General features: G+C 46.8%; 1 protein-coding gene across 4 annotated transcripts in view; it reads left to right on the top strand.

Annotated features, from left to right (window-relative positions):
- The window catches only part of FLNB (filamin B), a 139,240-nt gene that overhangs the window by 96,493 nt on the left and 23,796 nt on the right, over nt 1–18,951 (top strand). The window contains exons 23-34 of one of the 4 annotated variants that reach the window (XM_065884651.1): nt 223–385; nt 987–1,147; nt 4,641–4,808; nt 5,820–5,912; nt 6,922–7,045; nt 8,072–8,228; nt 9,311–9,500; nt 11,550–11,797; nt 14,712–14,783; nt 15,511–15,613; nt 16,316–16,456; nt 18,765–18,893. In XM_065884651.1, the coding sequence (XP_065740723.1) occupies nt 223–385; nt 987–1,147; nt 4,641–4,808; nt 5,820–5,912; nt 6,922–7,045; nt 8,072–8,228; nt 9,311–9,500; nt 11,550–11,797; nt 14,712–14,783; nt 15,511–15,613; nt 16,316–16,456; nt 18,765–18,893 (1,749 nt within the window). The remainder of the gene's footprint in view (nt 1–222; nt 386–986; nt 1,148–4,640; nt 4,809–5,819; nt 5,913–6,921; nt 7,046–8,071; nt 8,229–9,310; nt 9,501–11,549; nt 11,798–14,711; nt 14,784–15,510; nt 15,614–16,315; nt 16,457–18,764; nt 18,894–18,951) is intronic. The other 3 variants (XM_065884653.1, XM_065884652.1, XM_065884654.1) reach the window with 3 other exon arrangements.

Raw genomic sequence — 18,951 nt, 5'->3', positions numbered from 1 at the left:
CGTGTGTGTCGGGGGATGGGGGGTGGTATGTGACTGCCAAGTGAACAACAGCGCAAACAGTTTGTGTTTTTTAAAAAAATCAAATCATACCAACGTTGCTGTTTGTTCAACCTGTTCTTTTCGAATAACATGGGATAACACATAGACTTGACCGCTAGGGTATTATTTGCCACAAGTAAGTGACTCCTGTGCAAATATGTTTCTATATGTTGTTTTGAACAGGCCTCCATGTAGTGGAGGTGACATATGATGACGTGCCCATCCCAAACAGTCCCTTTAAAGTGGCTGTAACCGAAGGCTGCCAGCCATCTCGGGTTCAAGCTCAAGGACCTGGATTGAAAGAGGCCTTTACCAACAAACCCAACGTCTTTACTGTGGTTACCAGGTAAGCAAGGTCCTGGGATCTGTGTGTTGACTCTGTAAAAGGAGTAGCCCTAAGTAGTTTAACTGCTTTCAGGAAGTTTTATAGGTGTATCCTACATATGTATCATGGTCTCCCAACTTTTGGGAGGCTTTGTATTTCATATGTGAGGCGTCTTCTTCCACAGAGACATATATTACAGAGAAAGACCAAGTATGCTTTTAAAAGTACCAAAAAGCACTTGATAATAGTCATAAAACTGCTGAACAAACCAGGACTAGATGGAAGCTACTTAACGTGATAATTCAAAAATATAGAACCAATTTCATATTTAAGTGAAGCATTAGAAGTATTCCTATTAAAACTGGTCACAAGTCTCATACCTGAATTGTACTTTCAGACCCAGCCAATGCAACAATGAAGGATGAGCATTGGAAAGGAAGGGTCGAAGCTGTTTTTATTTATATTACACTGTTGAGAAATTCCCTGTGTGAGAGGTATCACAGTTGTTGAGTCTGGTTGGCGAAATGGGATAGTTTATAGAGGGATTTTAAAGGAATTTTGGAAATAAGCAGACTGGCATGAACCACTAGTACAACTTGGCCTTTTTACTCACACTTTCCAGAGGGGCAGGAATTGGGGGTCTTGGCATAACTGTCGAGGGACCATCGGAGTCAAAGATAAACTGCAGAGACAACAAAGATGGCAGTTGCAGTGCTGAGTACATCCCCTTTGCTCCAGGGGATTACGACGTGAATATCACATATGGAGGAGCCCACATCCCCGGTAAGCTATCCTTCTGAAGGGCACCCAAAGAATTATTGATTTTTGCATGAAAGTGGGTTTGATTTTGCTTGTCTCACTGAATGGGAAAAACTGTCTGATATTTGCAGTAGCTGCAAAGTGAGAATTTTCCTTAGGGCTGCATCTCCAAGAATATCCCAACTCCTAAGAGGACCAGTATTATGCCAAAATCCATTGGCTTGGAGTTCTAACTGAAAATGATTGTTCACATGTTGAAGGACCTAGATCTTAAAGGAAAGCTGATTCTTATTCTTTACAAAGTTGAAAATCTTCACTTTATTTTGTGGTTGGTTCTTATTCGTCTTAAACACATCTTGTTTTCTGTTTTCCATTGACAGTCCTGGTAGCTGATAATGACACACAAATTCAGGGTCTTATATATTAATTTCTGTTTAATGATGTAGTATGTGCACTTTCTGTAAAATAGGAATAATAATAATAATTTCCTGTTCATTGTATGGTATTTTTTTAACCCATTTTGTGGCAACCAAAAATGTGTCCAGATATTGTCAGATATCCACTAGGGGACAAAATCACCTGTAGTTGAGAACCACTGCTATAAATTATTCAAACATTAAAAAAATATGACTTAAATAGTGAAGGGTCCTCCAACTTTCGTGCTCCAGCAGGGGAATCTCCATAGATTCTAGTTCTGTTTATATAGTGAAATGATTGCCACCCAACACACGTCTAGAAGGGTAGGTGAATGTGTGGTAAGGTGTGGACAGAAGTCTAAGGACTCCAGGGCTGCTCCTGAGTCACCTTATGCCTTGTCTCATGTGTGGTGAGAGCAGGAGAAACCTCGGGTGGGGCAGTGTTGTTCTGAAGGCCATAAGCCAGGATGAGACAGAGAGAGGAAGGGGCAGGCTGAGGGCCCTACTTTCAGGTTTGTGGATTGACTTCCAGGAAGCCGGAGTGTCCACTGACCACATGCTTTCCTGACTCTGTCTGCTCTTTCCCCATATCATGTGCAAATGTGTACACACTCACACTCAACGCTCACTCCTCCTTTTTCACATTGATCAGAAAGCATTGAAATTCAGCTCAAACTCATTCTACTCAGATGTCCATTGAAGCCATAATTCATTTAAAATGACATTTCTCCTCAAACTTGTCCTTGCAGCTCTTCCAATATAGATTTTTTAATTCCTATAATCACTAGTCAGGGAGAATTCAGCCACAGACAAGACAAAGCTCCTGCCGTCTGTGAGTTTCCTGCCAAGTGTTTACAAAGAAAGAGAGCGGGGCTCAGGGACAATACAGAGCCAAGAGGACCTTTTGGAGTTTTGCAACTGTGCACTTCATGGGATGGGAGAATAGAGCTTGGAGAATGGGTAGAAGGCTGTTGCCAGGGCAGATGACCTGGTGGCTCCCACCAGGCAGGCAGTAGTGGGATGAGCATATCCTGGTAGTGGAGACAACAAAACTATTTTGACTTTATTGAGAAAATCTGGTGGATGCCATCAGCTTTGGAATTCCCCTTGCAGAAGCGGGTGAGAGGTTGGGCCCCTGTGGTTGATGCACAGCTTGAAGCAAATGGCCAACTTGGAGCATAACAACAGAAAGAGACCCATTTAGGGTTTTCTTCATCAGATGTAGATGGTGCCTCTTTTTTATTTTTCAGGCTCTTTTGCCTCCCAGAGCCAAATGCCAACTTCTCCTGGACCCCAGAATTTTCCCAGTCAGAGTCATTCAGTAAAGCGTTGGTTGATTGTCTCAGTGTCAGGCTTCATAGCAAAGGTAGCGCATGAGGTTCTGCTGTGAAACATTCAACAACCTGGTAGCTTCTAACTTGCTTTCATAGAAATTCTGGTTGGTTAAATATTAGCCTGGTTTTTGCTGGCCTGACACAAACCCATAGTAGGGTTATTTTTAACCAAGTATCCCGTCTTACCCGCGATGGCATATCCAGGTTTCCTCTGGTGGGTCAGCTGTGGTCTGTTGGTGATGGCTGTTTTGACCACTGGATTAAGTGGGATGACTGCGTCAGGAAGAAAGGCTGCTGTGTTTGATTGATCATGTCTGCCTGGAGCACAGAATGGGAGAGTGACATAGATTGCCTGGTATCTGCCACTCTAGACCTAAAGTTACCTTGTTGGTTCTTGGCTACTTCATGCTGAGTTCAGACCACTTCCATTGGAGGCTAACTTGGAGATTGGCTTCAAAGTTAGTTCCTTGCCATCACTTCTTGATACTGAAATCCTCAACTATCTCTCTTTAAAATAAAACTCCCTTTTGTATCACTAAACTCCACCGTGGAGCGTGGTGCTTGTCTCTGCCAGGGTCAGCCATTTATTTCAATTAACCAAGAAATCAGATACCATTGAAGCCCTGCTATTGTTAAAAAAGCCAGGGCCTTGGTTCTTTGTGTGATCTTTGTAATTTACCACCCCTGATTCTACAAAGTACAAATGTTCTAGGATACAAAGCATAGAGACCTCGGCTTCTGTGGCAGCTAGACATCGTTAACTACCAGGCGTCACAGGGAGAATGAGAACTTCTGCAAGAGATGGGTGTTGCCCCTTGGTGATGGACTTGGCAGCCTGAGGCATGGTGCTGGGGATGCTGGGGCTCCTGTTTCTGGCCCACCTCTGGGGAAGTCTTACTTGGTCTCCCTTGGTAGAGGAATCCCATGAGGGTCCTGGCCCAGTTCTTGTTTCTGTGTTTAGTGCTTTTCTCAAATTCCAATCCCCCTGCCTTTCGCATGCTTCATCAGTCTTTAAAATCAATACCCTCAAAGAGTCAGAGGGCCCCAGTGTCAGCGGTGGGGTCAGCTATGCAGGGGGACCACAGCTTACACTCAGGGAGAAAGCAAGGCTTCACCCAAATGTCCAGGGAACCAAGAAGGCCATGAGTGGTGGTGGGAGGGCGGTGCTAGCTATATTGCAGGGCCAGGAGTCCAGGGGCCCCTGAGGAGCCTTTTATGGGAGAGGATATTGGATGTGGACTGCACAGCCTGCAGTCCTCTCCATGCCTTTCTTCCACCACTCAGTTCCTTCCTTCAGTTCCTTCAACAGCCTGTCCTCTCCCTCACCTCCAGGCCTTTGCACATGCCAGTCTCTCTGCTTGAAACCCTTCTCAGTGACATCTGCTCACCCATATGTCTCATATGTTATTGGAAAGCGTCCTCTGGTCTCCCAGAGACCAGATTCATTGTCTTCTGAGTGCTCCACCAACACCTGGTACAAGTCCCCAACATGGGCTGTGTATGATGTTACAGTGACTTGCTTACCTCATCCTTCTCCTGCACGGGGTTCCTGGAGAGCTGTTAAGCACTCTGGGCCCAGAACCTGGCGCCATGTCTGTACACAGTAGGTGCACTTGGGTGCACAACACAGCAAGGCAGGAGAAACTGACTGGGGCTGGTGTAAGTGAGGGCCTGGGTAGAGCAATGGTGCAATTCTGGGTGCACACAAGGAGGGTCTCCAGGCACTAAGGGGGGCTGTACTTAGAATCCTGTGACCTCTTTTTCTAGGCAGCCCCTTCAGGGTTCCTGTGAAGGATGTTGTGGACCCCAGCAAGGTCAAGATCGCTGGCCCTGGGCTGGGCTCGGGTGTCCGAGCTCGTGTCTTGCAGTCCTTCACGGTGGACAGCAGCAAGGCCGGCCTGGCCCCACTGGAAGTGAGGGTCATGGGCCCACGAGGTAAGTACACATCCTGCCTTCCTGCCGACACTCACCTGCCCTGGACTGGGGCAGCCATGACCCAGAGCAGGCACTTTGCTTTTGAGTTTAGTCATGAACTTTAGGTTAAATTTCTTAAATTACTTTATTGCTCCATGTTCTAGCTAAACTGTAGAAGTTTATGCTTAAAAAATTGGCAGGCCTGTTATTTTTCCGGCGGCCTGTCTTTTCTGTCATTTAATAATATGACCCTAAATGTCTTTTTAAAATGTTGTTTTATTTTTTTAAAACAAGTAGTATCTGGGCTCTCACATGTAAAATTATCGCAACTGCTTAATTATGTGTTTCAGCATTTGTGAGGTGACTGGGGTGGGTCTGGATTTGCATGGGTGTTGGATTTGGTGCTCATGTGGGAACACACCCCAAATTTCTGGAAATGAGCAATACTCAGCCCATGTGACACGTAGCTTTGTCATCGTCCCAGCTCCCTGGAGAGAGGTGGTCTCTTAGGGAATGGGCTTTGCTGGCAACTTGGCCTCCCCTTTTGCAGCCTGGAATTTGGGTTGGGTGAGGCTAGCAGGCCATTTTGGGACAAGCCCTGATGTGCGTTGAAATTTACCTTTTTCAGTAGGTGATCACACTTCCTCTTCCAGCATTTAAAATGTGCCAGTCTCTGCCTAATATATTAACTTATCTGGATTTTTACTCAGTGATGTGTTCTTGGCTTCACAGAAGTGGCAGATGAGGGCTTCCTTCTTTGAAGAGGAACTTTCTCCTTAATGGGTTTCAGCAGGAGGTTATGCCCTTTGAAGCTCAGAGCAGAAATGGTTTTGGGGGAAATGAAGTCATAGGGCTGGAATCTGATTCCACAGAGTTACTGAGCTTCAAGACCTGTGTGTGTGTGTGGTGGGGGCGGGGTAGAGGGACAGAGAGAGAGACAGGGCAGGGCAGAGGGGAGAAAGAGAGAAAAGCTTTGCTGAGATATCTACGTCTATTACAGAGGACTCTGAAATAACAGCCTTTTAATTTTAGTTGATGAGACGGATTCCCAGTCAAGGCTCAGCCCCTTGAAAGCCATGTCAGAGTTCTTTAAACGGGACCTGAAGGGTGACTTTATGGAGACAGGTTTGCATTTTCCTATTAGCTGCTGCTCTGATTTACGTAACCCGAATGTCTCTTGCTGGCCTTAACTCTGAAATTGCCTTGTACCTGCCTCATGTGCATTGCTTAATGAGTATGCCACACTTTGATTAATCTACCTACCCTTCAGCTGATGCATCCTGACACTCAGGTTCAGAACTGGGATCTAGAATCTACCAACCTAATGCATGCCTTGATTATGCTTGAAAGTGACCTCTAACCGTCCCCTGCAGATGTCACATTGAGAGCCCTCTCACCCTCATGAGATCGGCACCTCACCTGCCCTGCGCCCTACACCCAGCATGCTGCTGCCATGATGGTCTTTGCTCGGAGGTGGATACAAGTTTTTTTTTTTTTGCGGCACGCGGGCCTCTCACTGCTGTGGCCTATCCCGTTGTGGAGCACAGGCTCCGGACGCGCAGGCTCAGCGGCCATGGCTCATGGGCCCAGCCGCTCCGTGGCATGTGGGATCTTCCCGGACTGGGGCACGAACCCATGTCCCCTGCATCGGCAGGCGGACTCTCAACCACTGCGCCACCAGGGAAGCCCCTGGATACAAGTTTTAACTGGCTGGCCCATTGGTTAAATTTTGCTGTTCAGAGTTCTGGACTCTTTGACCCTTTCTTGGCTGTAGAGTAAAATTACCTCATCCCAAGCATGCCTAACCAGCTTGCAAGGATAGCATGTCTGCAACAAGCATCTTCACCATATGCCCTCCAGCAACAAGTGCAGGCAGTCTCCTTAATTATACTCTAGGTCCAACAGAGTGTAGTTCAGCCAACAGAAAGCTGTCTCTCAGGGTCATTTCTGCAACTAAGAATTGGGGAATCTTTCTCCTGTGATTTCTTAGGCCTCTGATTATGGCCTGCTTGCCTTTGTGTTATCAGTGGAAACCAATAGCTCTCTTGGATGAATGTGATCCTTTATGAACTCAGCCCAGGTGGAGTGAAGGGGAAGCCAGGCAGTTCCTCAGCCCTCTCGTCTCTGTTCTCAGGTCTGGTGGAGCCCGTGAACGTGGTGGACAATGGGGATGGCACACACACAGTGACCTACACCCCATCCCAGGAGGGGCCTTACATGGTCTCGGTTAAATATGCTGATGAAGAGATCCCTCGTAGGTAAGCTTCTGTCACTTAGGGAAGGGGTTCAAGCCCACCCCTCTGGTGACCAGCACTGCTCTGGTGGCCCACCCATCCGTTCATCTATCCATGTATCCATCCATCTGTCCAGCCACCCACGTATCCATCCATCCATGTATCCATCCACTCATTTACCCATCCATCCATCTGATCAGCATCACTGAGAACCGGCATGCTCTGCACAGGTGTTAAAATACACTAGCCTTGATGTTTGTGCCTCCTGCTCTCTTGGTGCCCCCCTTGCATTTGTTCCTTTCAGCCATCTTTAATGTAAAGGTGAGCTGACAGTAAGGAGTGCATTAGTTCATCAAGGTCTTCTTTCTGGTGACCATGCAACTTGTTTTCTAATTAGGACAAAAATTTTTACTTCTTAATTGAGAATTTGGTTGGCCATAGCATTCCCAGAAGGTGTTGAATAAAAACCTGTTCCTCATTCTTATTAATAGAAAAAATGTTGCTTAAGCTCTTTACCTCTCAGAAGAGTCTCCAAAGATTTTTTTTATCATACTTAGAATTTAAAAGTTTCACCTGTACCCCAAATGTGCATATTTTTACATGAAGGTATACGTATAGCTCTAGCTCTGTGGAAAGGTAAAATTTATAAATTACATTTATGTGGTATTTGACTAATAGGTCTTATATCATCTAAAACATACTAAAAATAGAAAATAAGAGGACAAGATAATATCGAAACATCAGTTTTAATATTTTTTCTTTCCATTTTGGTGATCATTGTGTTAGTAAAACAAAAGTGGGTTAAATGTGTTTAACCCCATGTTTCCCAAACTAATTTGGAAATTAGTTTGTAACCCATGGAATGCACTTACGGAAAGCTGGTCTGTTGTATGATGGTTACACGGTTGTAAATTTCTGCTGGATTTGGCACTTAAGTCTTATATGCTGTAGAAATCCTCCCTCTCAATCCCAGTCTCTTGTGTAAGAGAAGTCAGACGTAGCTGAGTTGAAGTGTATCCATACTGAACTGGGGTGTGTATGTCTGTCAAGTCCCTTTAAGGTCAAGGTCCTTCCCACATACGATGCCAGCAAAGTGACCGCCAGTGGCCCTGGCCTCAGTACCTATGGTGTGCCTGCCAGCCTGCCTGTGGAGTTTGCCATCGATGCCAGAGATGCCGGGGAAGGCCTGCTTGCTGTTCAGATAACGGTAACCTTGGATGATTTTTCTGGAGCCAAACTTCATTAATAAGACCTAATTTCGCAGCCAGGGATAAGAACCAGGATTTTAACAACTAATTTCTAGCCTCACACAAATGTTTGTCTGATTTCCCCACTAGAGAGTCGGTAATTGTACAGGACAACAAATAGGCTTGCCTGAGAAGTCTGAGAGTATAGCTTCAAGTACCATATTTTGGTGAATCTCATATATTTTGCTCTCTATTATATCTATTCCTATCTTTTGTTGTTTGAATGTTTAAAATTACCCTTTGGATTAGTTAAGACTAAGTTCTGCTGCATATCACAATCAACCCTCAACTAAGAGTGGCTTAAACACATGGGATAGTTCTCTCTTGTTAGACAGGCCCAGAGGCCGGGCAAGGCGCCTGGGTGCTATGTGGCTTATCAAGGAAGCAGGCTCCATTCCACCTCTCTGCTCCTGTGTCCTAACGTGTGGCTTCTGTCCCTAAGGTCTCCTCATGGACCATGAGCCTGCTGGTGCTCTGGCCATCCAATCCACATGGCACGCCAGAAAGAGGAAGAGAGCAGAAGGGACAATGGGACCTTCCAACTCTATCAGCTCTCTTAAGCAGCCCTGTCAGAAGTCCCTCATGAGACTTTCACTCTCTTCTCATTTGCCAGAAGTTTGTCATAAGTCCCATGGCTGTACCTAGTGGCCCAGGATACTAGGAAGTGGAGTCTCGTATTCTGGAAGCAGCATACCTAGCTAAGAATTAGGTTCCTATTAGTAAAGACGGAAAGGAGAGTGAAGGTGCTGGTGCAGAAGCAGGAGCCTCTGTCCCCTTGTCTCCCTACATTTCGATGGATTTGGAGCTAAAACTGTTCGTTCCCTTGACAGATAATTCACTAAAAACTGACCATGTCCATCACAGTGTTAAAGGGATCTATGACCCTCTGCTCCCACCACCTCCCAAAATGTATTAAGCCAGTAATTCTTTTTTCCTCCCACTAGAGGCATTAATTAATGAGCAAAATCTGTCAAGGTTTTCTTTGAATGGTTTCTACATCTTGACGACAACATCCTAAATAGCATTTCTCTGTGATCCACAGGACCAAGAGGGAAAACCCAAAAGAGCCATTGTCCATGATAATAAAGATGGCACATACGCTGTTACCTACATCCCCGACAAGACTGGACGCTATATGATTGGGGTCACCTACGGTGGGGACGACATCCCGTTGTCTCCCTACCGCATCCGGGCCACACAGACGGGCGATGCCAGCAAGTGCCTGGCCACAGGTGAGTGCAGCTCAAGGACAGGAGTGTGTGTTTTGGCCTCAGAAAGCCAGCGTCTGCCACTTAATAGCTGTGTGATCAGGGCAAGATGCTCAACCACTCTTAGCCTCAGGCAGACTTAGATGGAAGATCTTTTTGGAAAACATTGAACCTCAAGAAGCTCTTCCAAGGATCAGAGACCGTTTCGCAGTGCTATTGCAGAGATTAGATGAGGTCAGACGTGAAAAGTGCTTAGCGCAAGTGCCAGGCACATGGAAACTATTACCGTTACTTTTGAAGTGGGTGATTGTTGAGATTTCAGTTGTTGCGATTTCAACTGTGGCTCCCATGAAAAGCATCAAATTTATGCCTTTCATGAGTAGATGGTTTAGTTATTTGAGATATATTCAAGAGCATTTCAGGCCAGGGCTAGAGAAGCACATGAAAGGATCTAGGTTTCTCCTCAACACTCAGGACTTACGTCTGAGTCTCTTGGGAATTCTCCAGGAATATTAGAGCATAACAGTTCCTTCCATTTCTAAGACATGACCAATTGAATATCATGGGCAACTCTGATGTTGCTTCAAGCAGATTTCAAACCATGAATCCCCATCTCTGAAATGAAACTGATTTGCTTCTCTTTAAATAAAACTAAACAGAGGTCCACCCTGGATGTGTCCTATTTCTCTCATATCTCGTCTTGTTCTTTTGTGTGTGTGTGTGTGTGTGTGTGTGTGATATGCCGGCCTCTCACTGTTGTGGCCTCTCCCGTTGCGGAGCACAGGCTCCGGACGCGCAGGCTCAGCGGCCATGGCTCTCGGGCCCAGCCGCTCCGCGGCATGAGGGATCTTCCCGGACTGGGTCACGAACCTGTGTCCCCTGCATCGGCAGGCGGACTCTCAACCACTGCGCCACCAGGGAAGCCCTTTCGTCTTGTTCTGAAAGGAGAAAATCTTTTGGCTTTCAGGGTGAGGCTGTAAATCGCTCAGCTTGGCGCTTTTTGGCTCATCCACCACAAGACTGAGAAATTTTGTAACGATGGCCAGTCTGCCACCTCCTAGGTCTGTGCTGTTCCAGAGACAACTGGATTGTCTTTGCCAACCTGAGGGCATGTGAATACTGGGTGGGAACTTCCTCCTGGCTTTCCAGGCTCTCCTCCTTCCCGCAGCTCTTGCAGGATACTCTGCTCAGCCTGGGGGCTCCTTTGGCCCTACCTCTCAGTCTGTCATTCAGTGCCAAACTTCAGTCTTCCCTTACTACTCACTGTCTCAGCATGTCCTTATCACTCCCTGTTGCTTCTACACACTTTGCTTTTTTTTTTTTTTTTTTTTTTTTGCCGGGGTGCTTTTAATTCACAGTTTTTTGCACTCCCTGATCTGTGGATCCTCAGTAAAGGGGTGCCACAAGTCAGAGAGACAGACAGATAGACGGGTCATCATTTGGAGACAGAGGTTGTAAGTCTTCCCTAGCCAAGGGTACCCAGCCTTCAGAATTCAGCCATTTCCCCTTTCTCAGGAAGCCCTCTGTCAATGTGGCAACCCTGGGATATAAATTCATAGAACTTTCCATAGATGTGCTGCAGGACGCTTCTTTGGAGAACCATTGATTATTTTTTTGATAACTTAGTCCCCCCCTCGGTGTTTCCAACACAGATTGAGCTGTCATTCTTGGTGTCCAGCCTGCATGCATCTGCCCTGTTAGATTTTGAGCATATTGAGAGCTGAGGCTGTGGTTTGCTCACCTTTGTGTGTATCTGGCACTTAAGAAAATGCCCAATATGTGTTTGCTGATGAAAGTTGACCTTCATCCCCATACACTTGAATGCTGGCAAAGCCGGTTTAACACATGGTTATCACTCACAACTTGCAGATACACCTTATTTAATAAGTAATGGATAGAATGCTCCCTGGAGCAGCATCTTCCCCAGGGCATCTCTGGGACGTCCCTCCGCACAGCGGTAGTTGAAGGTCTAACATTCACAGATACAACACGAACGTGTGTGATTTGTTCTTGGGCCTTCAGCTGCTGTCCATGGCTGAAGCTTCCACTCTCTCCTCCTAAACTTTTCTCCAGGTCCTGGAATCGCCTCCACTGTGAAAACTGGCGAGGAAGTGGGCTTTGTGGTAGATGCCAAGACTGCCGGGAAAGGCAAAGTGACCTGCACGGTTCTGACCCCAGACGGCACTGAGGCTGAGGCTGATGTCATCGAGAATGAGGATGGCACCTATGACATTTTCTACACGGCCGCCAAGCCGGGCACCTATGTCATCTACGTGCGCTTTGGTGGCGTTGATATTCCCAACAGCCCCTTCACTGTCATGGTAAGGAAAATTCCTTCTCTAGAGCATGCTGTTGTTAGCAGGAACAGTAACGACTGCTGTTTGTTAAACCCTGGCTGAGACATCCACGGCCACTTTTTTTTTCTTTTCTTTAAAAAAAAATTGTCTTAAGCAGTCATGACCTTGCAGAATCCTGTGTAATCTCTAGAAACCCAGGGACCCTTTGGCTCTAAGGGGTTTTAGGAAATCACTGGCAACCAGAGTGTCCATCATTCTTAAGGATCTTAGGCAATGTCCTGGCCTAAGCCCAGCTCAGAAAGATACGCTTTGACGAAAACGTCTATGAGTAAAACATTACAAATTTTCATCCTGCTTGTTCTTCCTCCTCTCTCCTCCCCTGGAGGAGAGAGGTTCCCGAGGCTGTTATGTCTGGAGACTTGACTCTGATATCCCAGGACTCAAAGTACCTCCAGTTGTGTTTTGGAAAGATTCAGACTTTGATGATGAGGGGGCAATAGCTTGTCTTTTTGAAGCTAGGAACATCTGGAATAAAAGAAAACCATTATGCAAAACCTCTGAGCCAGAGAATGACTCGGCCGTTTAATTTTCAAATCTGAGTGACTTTTAGATCCTCCTTCGATTATTGAGGTTCTTCAACCAGGAAAGGACTTAGAAACCTCAGGAGCAGTCCTTCATTTAACCCTTAAAACTAAGCATTGTTGGCCCTTTTACAAATGCTGTATAGGAGCGGGGATCAGACTCGAGCCCACTGAACCCAGACTGCCTGCTCTGGACAGCTGCTGAGCACCGTCCTCACCTGTGTCCTTTGATGCCATGGGCAGCAGACCACAAAGTTTACAGAACTCAGTGGCCTGGCCCCACGCACAGCCTACAAAGCTCCATCTAATGATTTCGCTTTATGCAGCAGCAGAGAAGGACACGAAGACTCCATTCCAGACAGAAGCCCGTGTCTGTCTCCCACTCTATAATCTGCTGAACCTTTATTCTTTTCCATAGATGTTTGTTTATCTATAAACGTTGTGCCAGAGACCTGGAGCCTTTTTATGTCTCAAGGATGTTGACGCTGTTAATTTGGGAGTGTTTTTCTCCTCAGGGGAGAAAAAGATGCAGTTAGAAAGTTTATGTCCTTCTTATTTACAGAGAAGTCCCAGTTGTAGTTGTAAGAATCTGTTTTTAGCCCACAGGAGTTTTTTATCTGGTTGGTTAGAATTGGGCAGAGGTCAGAGCCCTGCTGGTGGGATGGGCTGGAGATAAGAGACCACGTTTGGAGGGTGTGAGTGAGGAAATCAGGAAGAAAATACCAAGGACCGTTTTAGAAGTTGAGTCAGAAACCTGCAGTGGAGGCCACCAAACTCTTTAGGAATGAATGTCCATTCAGCCCTGGAATGCACACAGAGCAAGGAATGCGCAGAGAGCAAGGATCCTTTGTGTAAAACGCACTAGCCCCCTAACAACTGCTGAAGGCAGGAAGGGATGACACTCAGGGCACGTGCTTTAGGTCTTCATTCTCCCGTTCCTAGCTTCCTCCAGCCTTACCTAGATGGGCTCACTCTTTATTCATTGGCCTCTTGGGGCTAGGTTCGCTGTCTTCCCCTGCAAGCTTGGGGCCAAAAGGACATGAACACCCTGTACTGCCTTTGCAGCAAATGTCTGCAGGAGCTCCAGCAGGCTGGTTGAGTTAAATGCATCTCACAGACGTGCACAGCAAGTCACGGGTCTAGCAGCTTCTCTGCCTGTCACTGTTAAGAAGTCACTGATCAGGGCTTCCCTGGTGGCACAGTGGTTGAGAATCCGCCTGCCGATGCAGGGGACACGGGTTTGTGCCCCGGTCTGGGAAGATCCCACATGCCGCGGAGCGGCTGGGCCCGTGAGCCATGGCTGCTGAGCCTGTGCGTCCGGAGCCTGTGCTCCGCAACGGGATAGGCCACAGCAGTGAGAGGCCCGCGTACCGCCAAAAAAAAAAGAAAAAAAAAGAAGTCACTGATCAAAGGCTATAGCGAAGCCACTGAAAGATCTTCCCGGCTGATGTGTCCCAGAGTCGCCCAACCTGAGATGGTCCAGGGGGTGGGGGATAGGGCTGTTGCAAACGTTGAAGCTTACAAAGCTGCCTTTGTAAGTGAAGCCCCTTTTCTGAGATGCCAGAATACACAAAAGGGGCTAAACATGAGCACGGAAGTTTTCCTCCAGAAGGGAGGCTTTCCAATTCTTTTATTGTGGGAGAAGAAGGAACTGAGAGGGGACCCATACCTTATCAGGGTGATTGGATCAGGAACACAAAGTCTCTGGTTTTTAAAAAATGAATTTATAAAAACTTTTAGAACATAACTATAGACACATACCAAGTAACAAGAGACCCCTTTCCCAATTTCATGCTCCAGGGGTGACCAGCTTTAGGTTTTCTCCTGCTTATACAAGAAACATGTCAGTTTTGTGCATGAGATTAACCATGCACATTGCTTTGCAACTTGCTTCCTTCCCTCAATATGCTGTAAATACCCTTCCATATTAATTGATCTGACTTGATCGCTTCTTCAGAATGGCTGCACCGGGGTCCACTGTACAGACTTACATAATTTACTTAACCGACTCCCTTACAGATGGACATTTAGGTTACTTCAGCCTTTCCCAACAATGAATGGCTCCAGTAAAATCCTTTGCACACATGACTTACCTATAGACTTTCCTGCCAGTATTTCTATAGGCTTGCTTCCTAGAAGTGGGTCATGGGTTCAGAGGGCATATGGATTTGACATTGGAAGAGGAGATGCCAACTTGCTCTCCACAACGGTGGGAAGAAGGTAGGCTCCCGCTACAGGGAGTAGCTCTCTGCTAGGCAAGACAGATGGGGAGGAAGCAGCCCTCGGGTTGTAGAATCTACTGAGTCGCGATGTCCCTCAATGTGATTCCCAACTAATTTCCATTTGCCACTGACCAGGCCACAGATGGGAAAGTCGCAGCTGTGGAGGAAGCACCGGTAAATGCATGTCCCCCCGGATTCAGGCCCTGGGTACACTTTTGGTTTTTGTTTTTATTTTTCCCTTTTCCATGTCTTTGTTTACTCAGCCTTCATTGCAGAAAAGCTGCAGCCTGCTTTTGGGGATTGCTTAAGCCCTCTGGGTGTCCTGGTCATTGGTTTGTCCCCACTGATCAGTGCATCACAATGATCCCGGCTTTCTCTGTAATGAGACCCACCTGTGTCATCGTACGCGCTCCACGAATCGCCCACCACCATGTCTGTGATCACGCTCGGTGCAGTTTGTCTCCACATTTAAGGAGAAAGATGGACAGCTGTCTCAGCCCTCCTGCTGACTCTAAAAGCCACCACTTGCACTTTTGGTTTCTGTTCAGGGGGAAAGCCACCGCTGCTACTTTCTGCCACTTAAAACGCACCTTCTTTTCCAGGCCACAGGCAACTAAACCTTTCCAGGTGGAACCTCTTGGGACTCACAGACATTGCTGTCTCTCACTTTTCCGCTTTCCCATGGGCGCTACTGGGAATTTCACAAGCAAACAGCCTAGGGAGTTTTAGCAATTGGTCAGCATGATTCCTTCAATTCTTCAGGTTCTGCTCTGGCCCCAGAGCCCGTTAGCCAAAGCCCACAATGCATGGGCAGCCGCATCCCCAAATCCTGGCTGTACGAGCTTGCAAAATTCCCAGTTGCTCTGCCCCCTGTAGCTTCCCCAGCTCACACTGTTGTCCACTTTACCCAGTGACCGCTGCTTCCTGTTTTTAGGTAACTGAAGAGGCCTATGTCCCAGTGAGTGACATGAACGGCCTGGGGTTTAAGCCTTTCGACTTGGTCATTCCGTTTGCAGTCAGGAAAGGAGAAATCACCGGTAAGCACTGACGTGAAAGCCATCTTGTTCTCACTCACTTGCACTAGCTCTCCAAACAGTGCGCAGGAGCTGGTTCCACCTGTCTCCCAGACCTGGGGTCCGGAACCCAGCATCCCTGGGTCAGTCCATGAGCCCATGGGATTGCAGAATGTTCTGTGTGTATATCAGAAGAGGTGGTTCATTTATAACTTGCATCCTGGAGAGAGGGCCGGAGATGCTCTGTAAGGGGAGAACCACTGTGTTTAGATCTCTCTCGACCATCACGTTCCTATTCCCCCCTTTTCTTGCCTTCTCTTATTCTTCCACTTTTCCAGATATGACATTGACACTGAGGTCTGTTGTACAAGAGTTACTTCCTCTCCTAGCCTCCTTTCAATGCCTGCTTCTCTTTGAGTTGACGCTTTACCAATCCAATTGGTCTCATGGTCTTCTCAAGTCCTGTTTGAGCTTCTCATTTGTCAGTACAAAAGTAGAAGACCCTTTACTTGTGAGTTGCCTGCTGCATTTTGTGGAAACAAAATAGAACAAAATAAAGGCAGGTACGTCTCTGCTTCCGGTTGTGGAACGTGGTGTTTTAGGCAATGGTGTGAAGTGTTCTTGTATCTGAAAACGTTTATTGTGAAGGCCACGTGTACCTCTGTGCTCAGCTTCTCGGGGGAAGTCTTGGTGGGCTCACTGCCCTGTCTCCATGTGCTCCAACAGGAGAGGTCCACATGCCTTCTGGGAAGACAGCCACACCTGAGATTGTGGACAACAAGGATGGCACGGTCACTGTCAGATACGCTCCCACTGAGGTCGGGCTCCACGAGATGCACATCAAATACATGGGCAGCCACATCCCTGGTAAGTCGGGCTCAGCGCCCTGGCTGACTGGCCCTGCAGGACTCCAAGATTCAGGACGTGAACATCTGGGAGGTTGTAGTCAGTCGTTCAGTCACCTGCTGTGTGGTTTTCGGTGGCAGATTTGGGAATGCAGTGTAGGCGTCCCTGCAAAACCAAACAGGCTGTGACCCCAGCAGATCCAGCTGATTTCCAGCAGGGATGACACAGCTAAGTGTCCTGGGTCACAGTGCAGGCCCTTCGGTCTGCGATTGTTTGTCTTTGTCACTATGCCAAGCATGGCCAAAGAGTGAGCTGGGAGAAAAATGTGAGACACGTCAAGGGACTTTCCAGCCGGGCCTGCAGAGCCCAGAGCAGCGTGGGATGGGAGAAGAGGTTGTGAGAAGAGGACAAGCTGCCTTATTGTCACACTGCTCTTGACAAGGAAAGCCAGCTCAAGTTTCACGTCCATCAACCAGCAGTGTTACTCTTTTTCTTTTTTTTTTGAGTACATAACCTATCTACGTAGTTTAAAAATGATGTGGAGAAGGGTTTCCTTCCCACCCATATCCCCCATCTGCCCTCTCCTTGAACCTGACTGTTATTGATGTTTTATGCTAGATTTCAGAATATTTTTAAGACTCTACAACAGATGGGAATACAGATGTTTAATCCCTCTCCCTTTGTTACATAAACAGTAGCCTACGCTACACATTATTCTGACCTTGCCCTTTTCATCTAATAGTGTATCTTGGAAAACTTTGTGCATCTGAATAGTAGAGAGTGTTCATGGTGTCCGGCCATTTGGGTGAATGTTACATGTGAACCATTTCTCCCACTGGAGGACAATTGGGTTCTTCCCCACTTTTTGTGATTACTGGTCATGCTGCAGTGAATAATAGCCTTGTACACCCATCATCTCACACCTGCCAGGGTGTATCTGAGATATTTGGTTCCCAGGGCAGGAATTGCAGGGCACAGGCAACAGCCCTGCAATTCTGACAGATCTCACCAAAGCGCCCTTCACGCAATCCCTTCCCGTTCACATACCCACCCGCCATGTAGGAGAGCACCTGCTTTTCCGCCAATTTGCCAGTGGAATAGGCTCTCAAATTTTTGGATCTTTGCCAGACTGATAGTTCAAAAACGGTATTGCTTTGTTTGTATTTCTCCTGTGAATGAAATTGAGCAACTTTCTATATGGCTAAGTATCAATGCTATTTGTACTTCTTTTTCTCTGAACTGGACGTTTGTATCCTTGGCTCAGTTTTTCTCTTGGATGATTGGCCTTTGTCATATCAGTTTCTGAGAGCAGTCTAAATGTTGGAGAGATAAGCCCTTTGTGATAGGAGTTGTAAATACTTCTCCCAGTTTGATATTTGCTTTAGTTTAAGCAAACATGTATTTATCTGCTTCTATTTAAATGTTCTAAAGGTGCAGATACAGAAAAAGTAAAAATGTCTTTCTACCATTTTCCTTCTACTTCCAATGTTGGTGTGTGTATCTTTTCAAATGTCTCTCTCTGTACCTACAAATAGGCATGCAGTTTTGTTCTATTTTGGGCTGGGATAATGGTATTAATATTACATAGGAATATATTATGATGGGTATATATTATTATATAGGTATTATAATAGGTGTTAATATTATATAGGGTATTAATATAATGGGATATTGACATTTATATAGCAATTTGCCTTTTTCTCTTTAATGCAACACATTATGGATAATCTCTCAAGTTAGTATACATAGATCTCCCTCATTATTTTTAGTGACCTGCAAGTAGACTAATGTTGATTTAACCACCCCCCTGTTGTTGGACCCTGGGTTCTTTTCCTAATTTGCACCTGAATTCTGTGGAAATGGAAGTACTAGCCTAGGGCTGGGAGTGGGCCTGAGTGGAGAGGACCACACTGGGATAGATTCCTCGGGCTGGGCTCACAGACTTTGAAAGTCATGGGCAAACGGCCTTCCCAAAGGACCTTTCCAGTCACATTCCATCTATAGTGGGTCATTTCTTTTCTCCACTGCTCCCCCCCACCCCCCGTCACCCAGCCCAGGTGTAGCTGTTCCCTCCTTACTTGTCCATTTGAACCAGATTCCCCTGCCTCAGCCCCCCTCTAGTCTGGAGCACCCTGGGGACTGTTTTTCTCATGTGATCACTGAAGGGTCGATAGTGAGTAGACCCCCTTGGGTATCCTAGGATGGGGAGCCCCACAGAGTGTCCTCTTGCATTCTGCTCTGCCCAGGAGATGCCACACCCGCTGCTGTTAGGTGAATCCCCCCAACCCCCCATGAGTCCCAACTTTGTGTGTGTTCTTTGCAAACCCAGAGAGCCCGCTCCAGTTCTACGTGAACTACCCCAACAGCGGGAGCGTTTCTGCATATGGCCCGGGCCTGGTGTATGGAGTGGCCAACAAAACCGCCACCTTCACCATTGTCACCGAGGACGCAGGAGAAGGTACTGTGGTTCTGTGGGTCTCAGCTGTCATTCGGAGAGTTAAGGGGATGCAATTCCA

The sequence above is a fragment of the Phocoena phocoena genome, chromosome 10, assembly GCF_963924675.1.
Source record: "Phocoena phocoena chromosome 10, mPhoPho1.1, whole genome shotgun sequence".
Classification (NCBI taxonomy): domain Eukaryota; kingdom Metazoa; phylum Chordata; class Mammalia; order Artiodactyla; family Phocoenidae; genus Phocoena; species Phocoena phocoena.
Note: the sequence above shows the minus strand (reverse complement) of the source record. Positions and strands in the feature narration are given on the sequence as shown.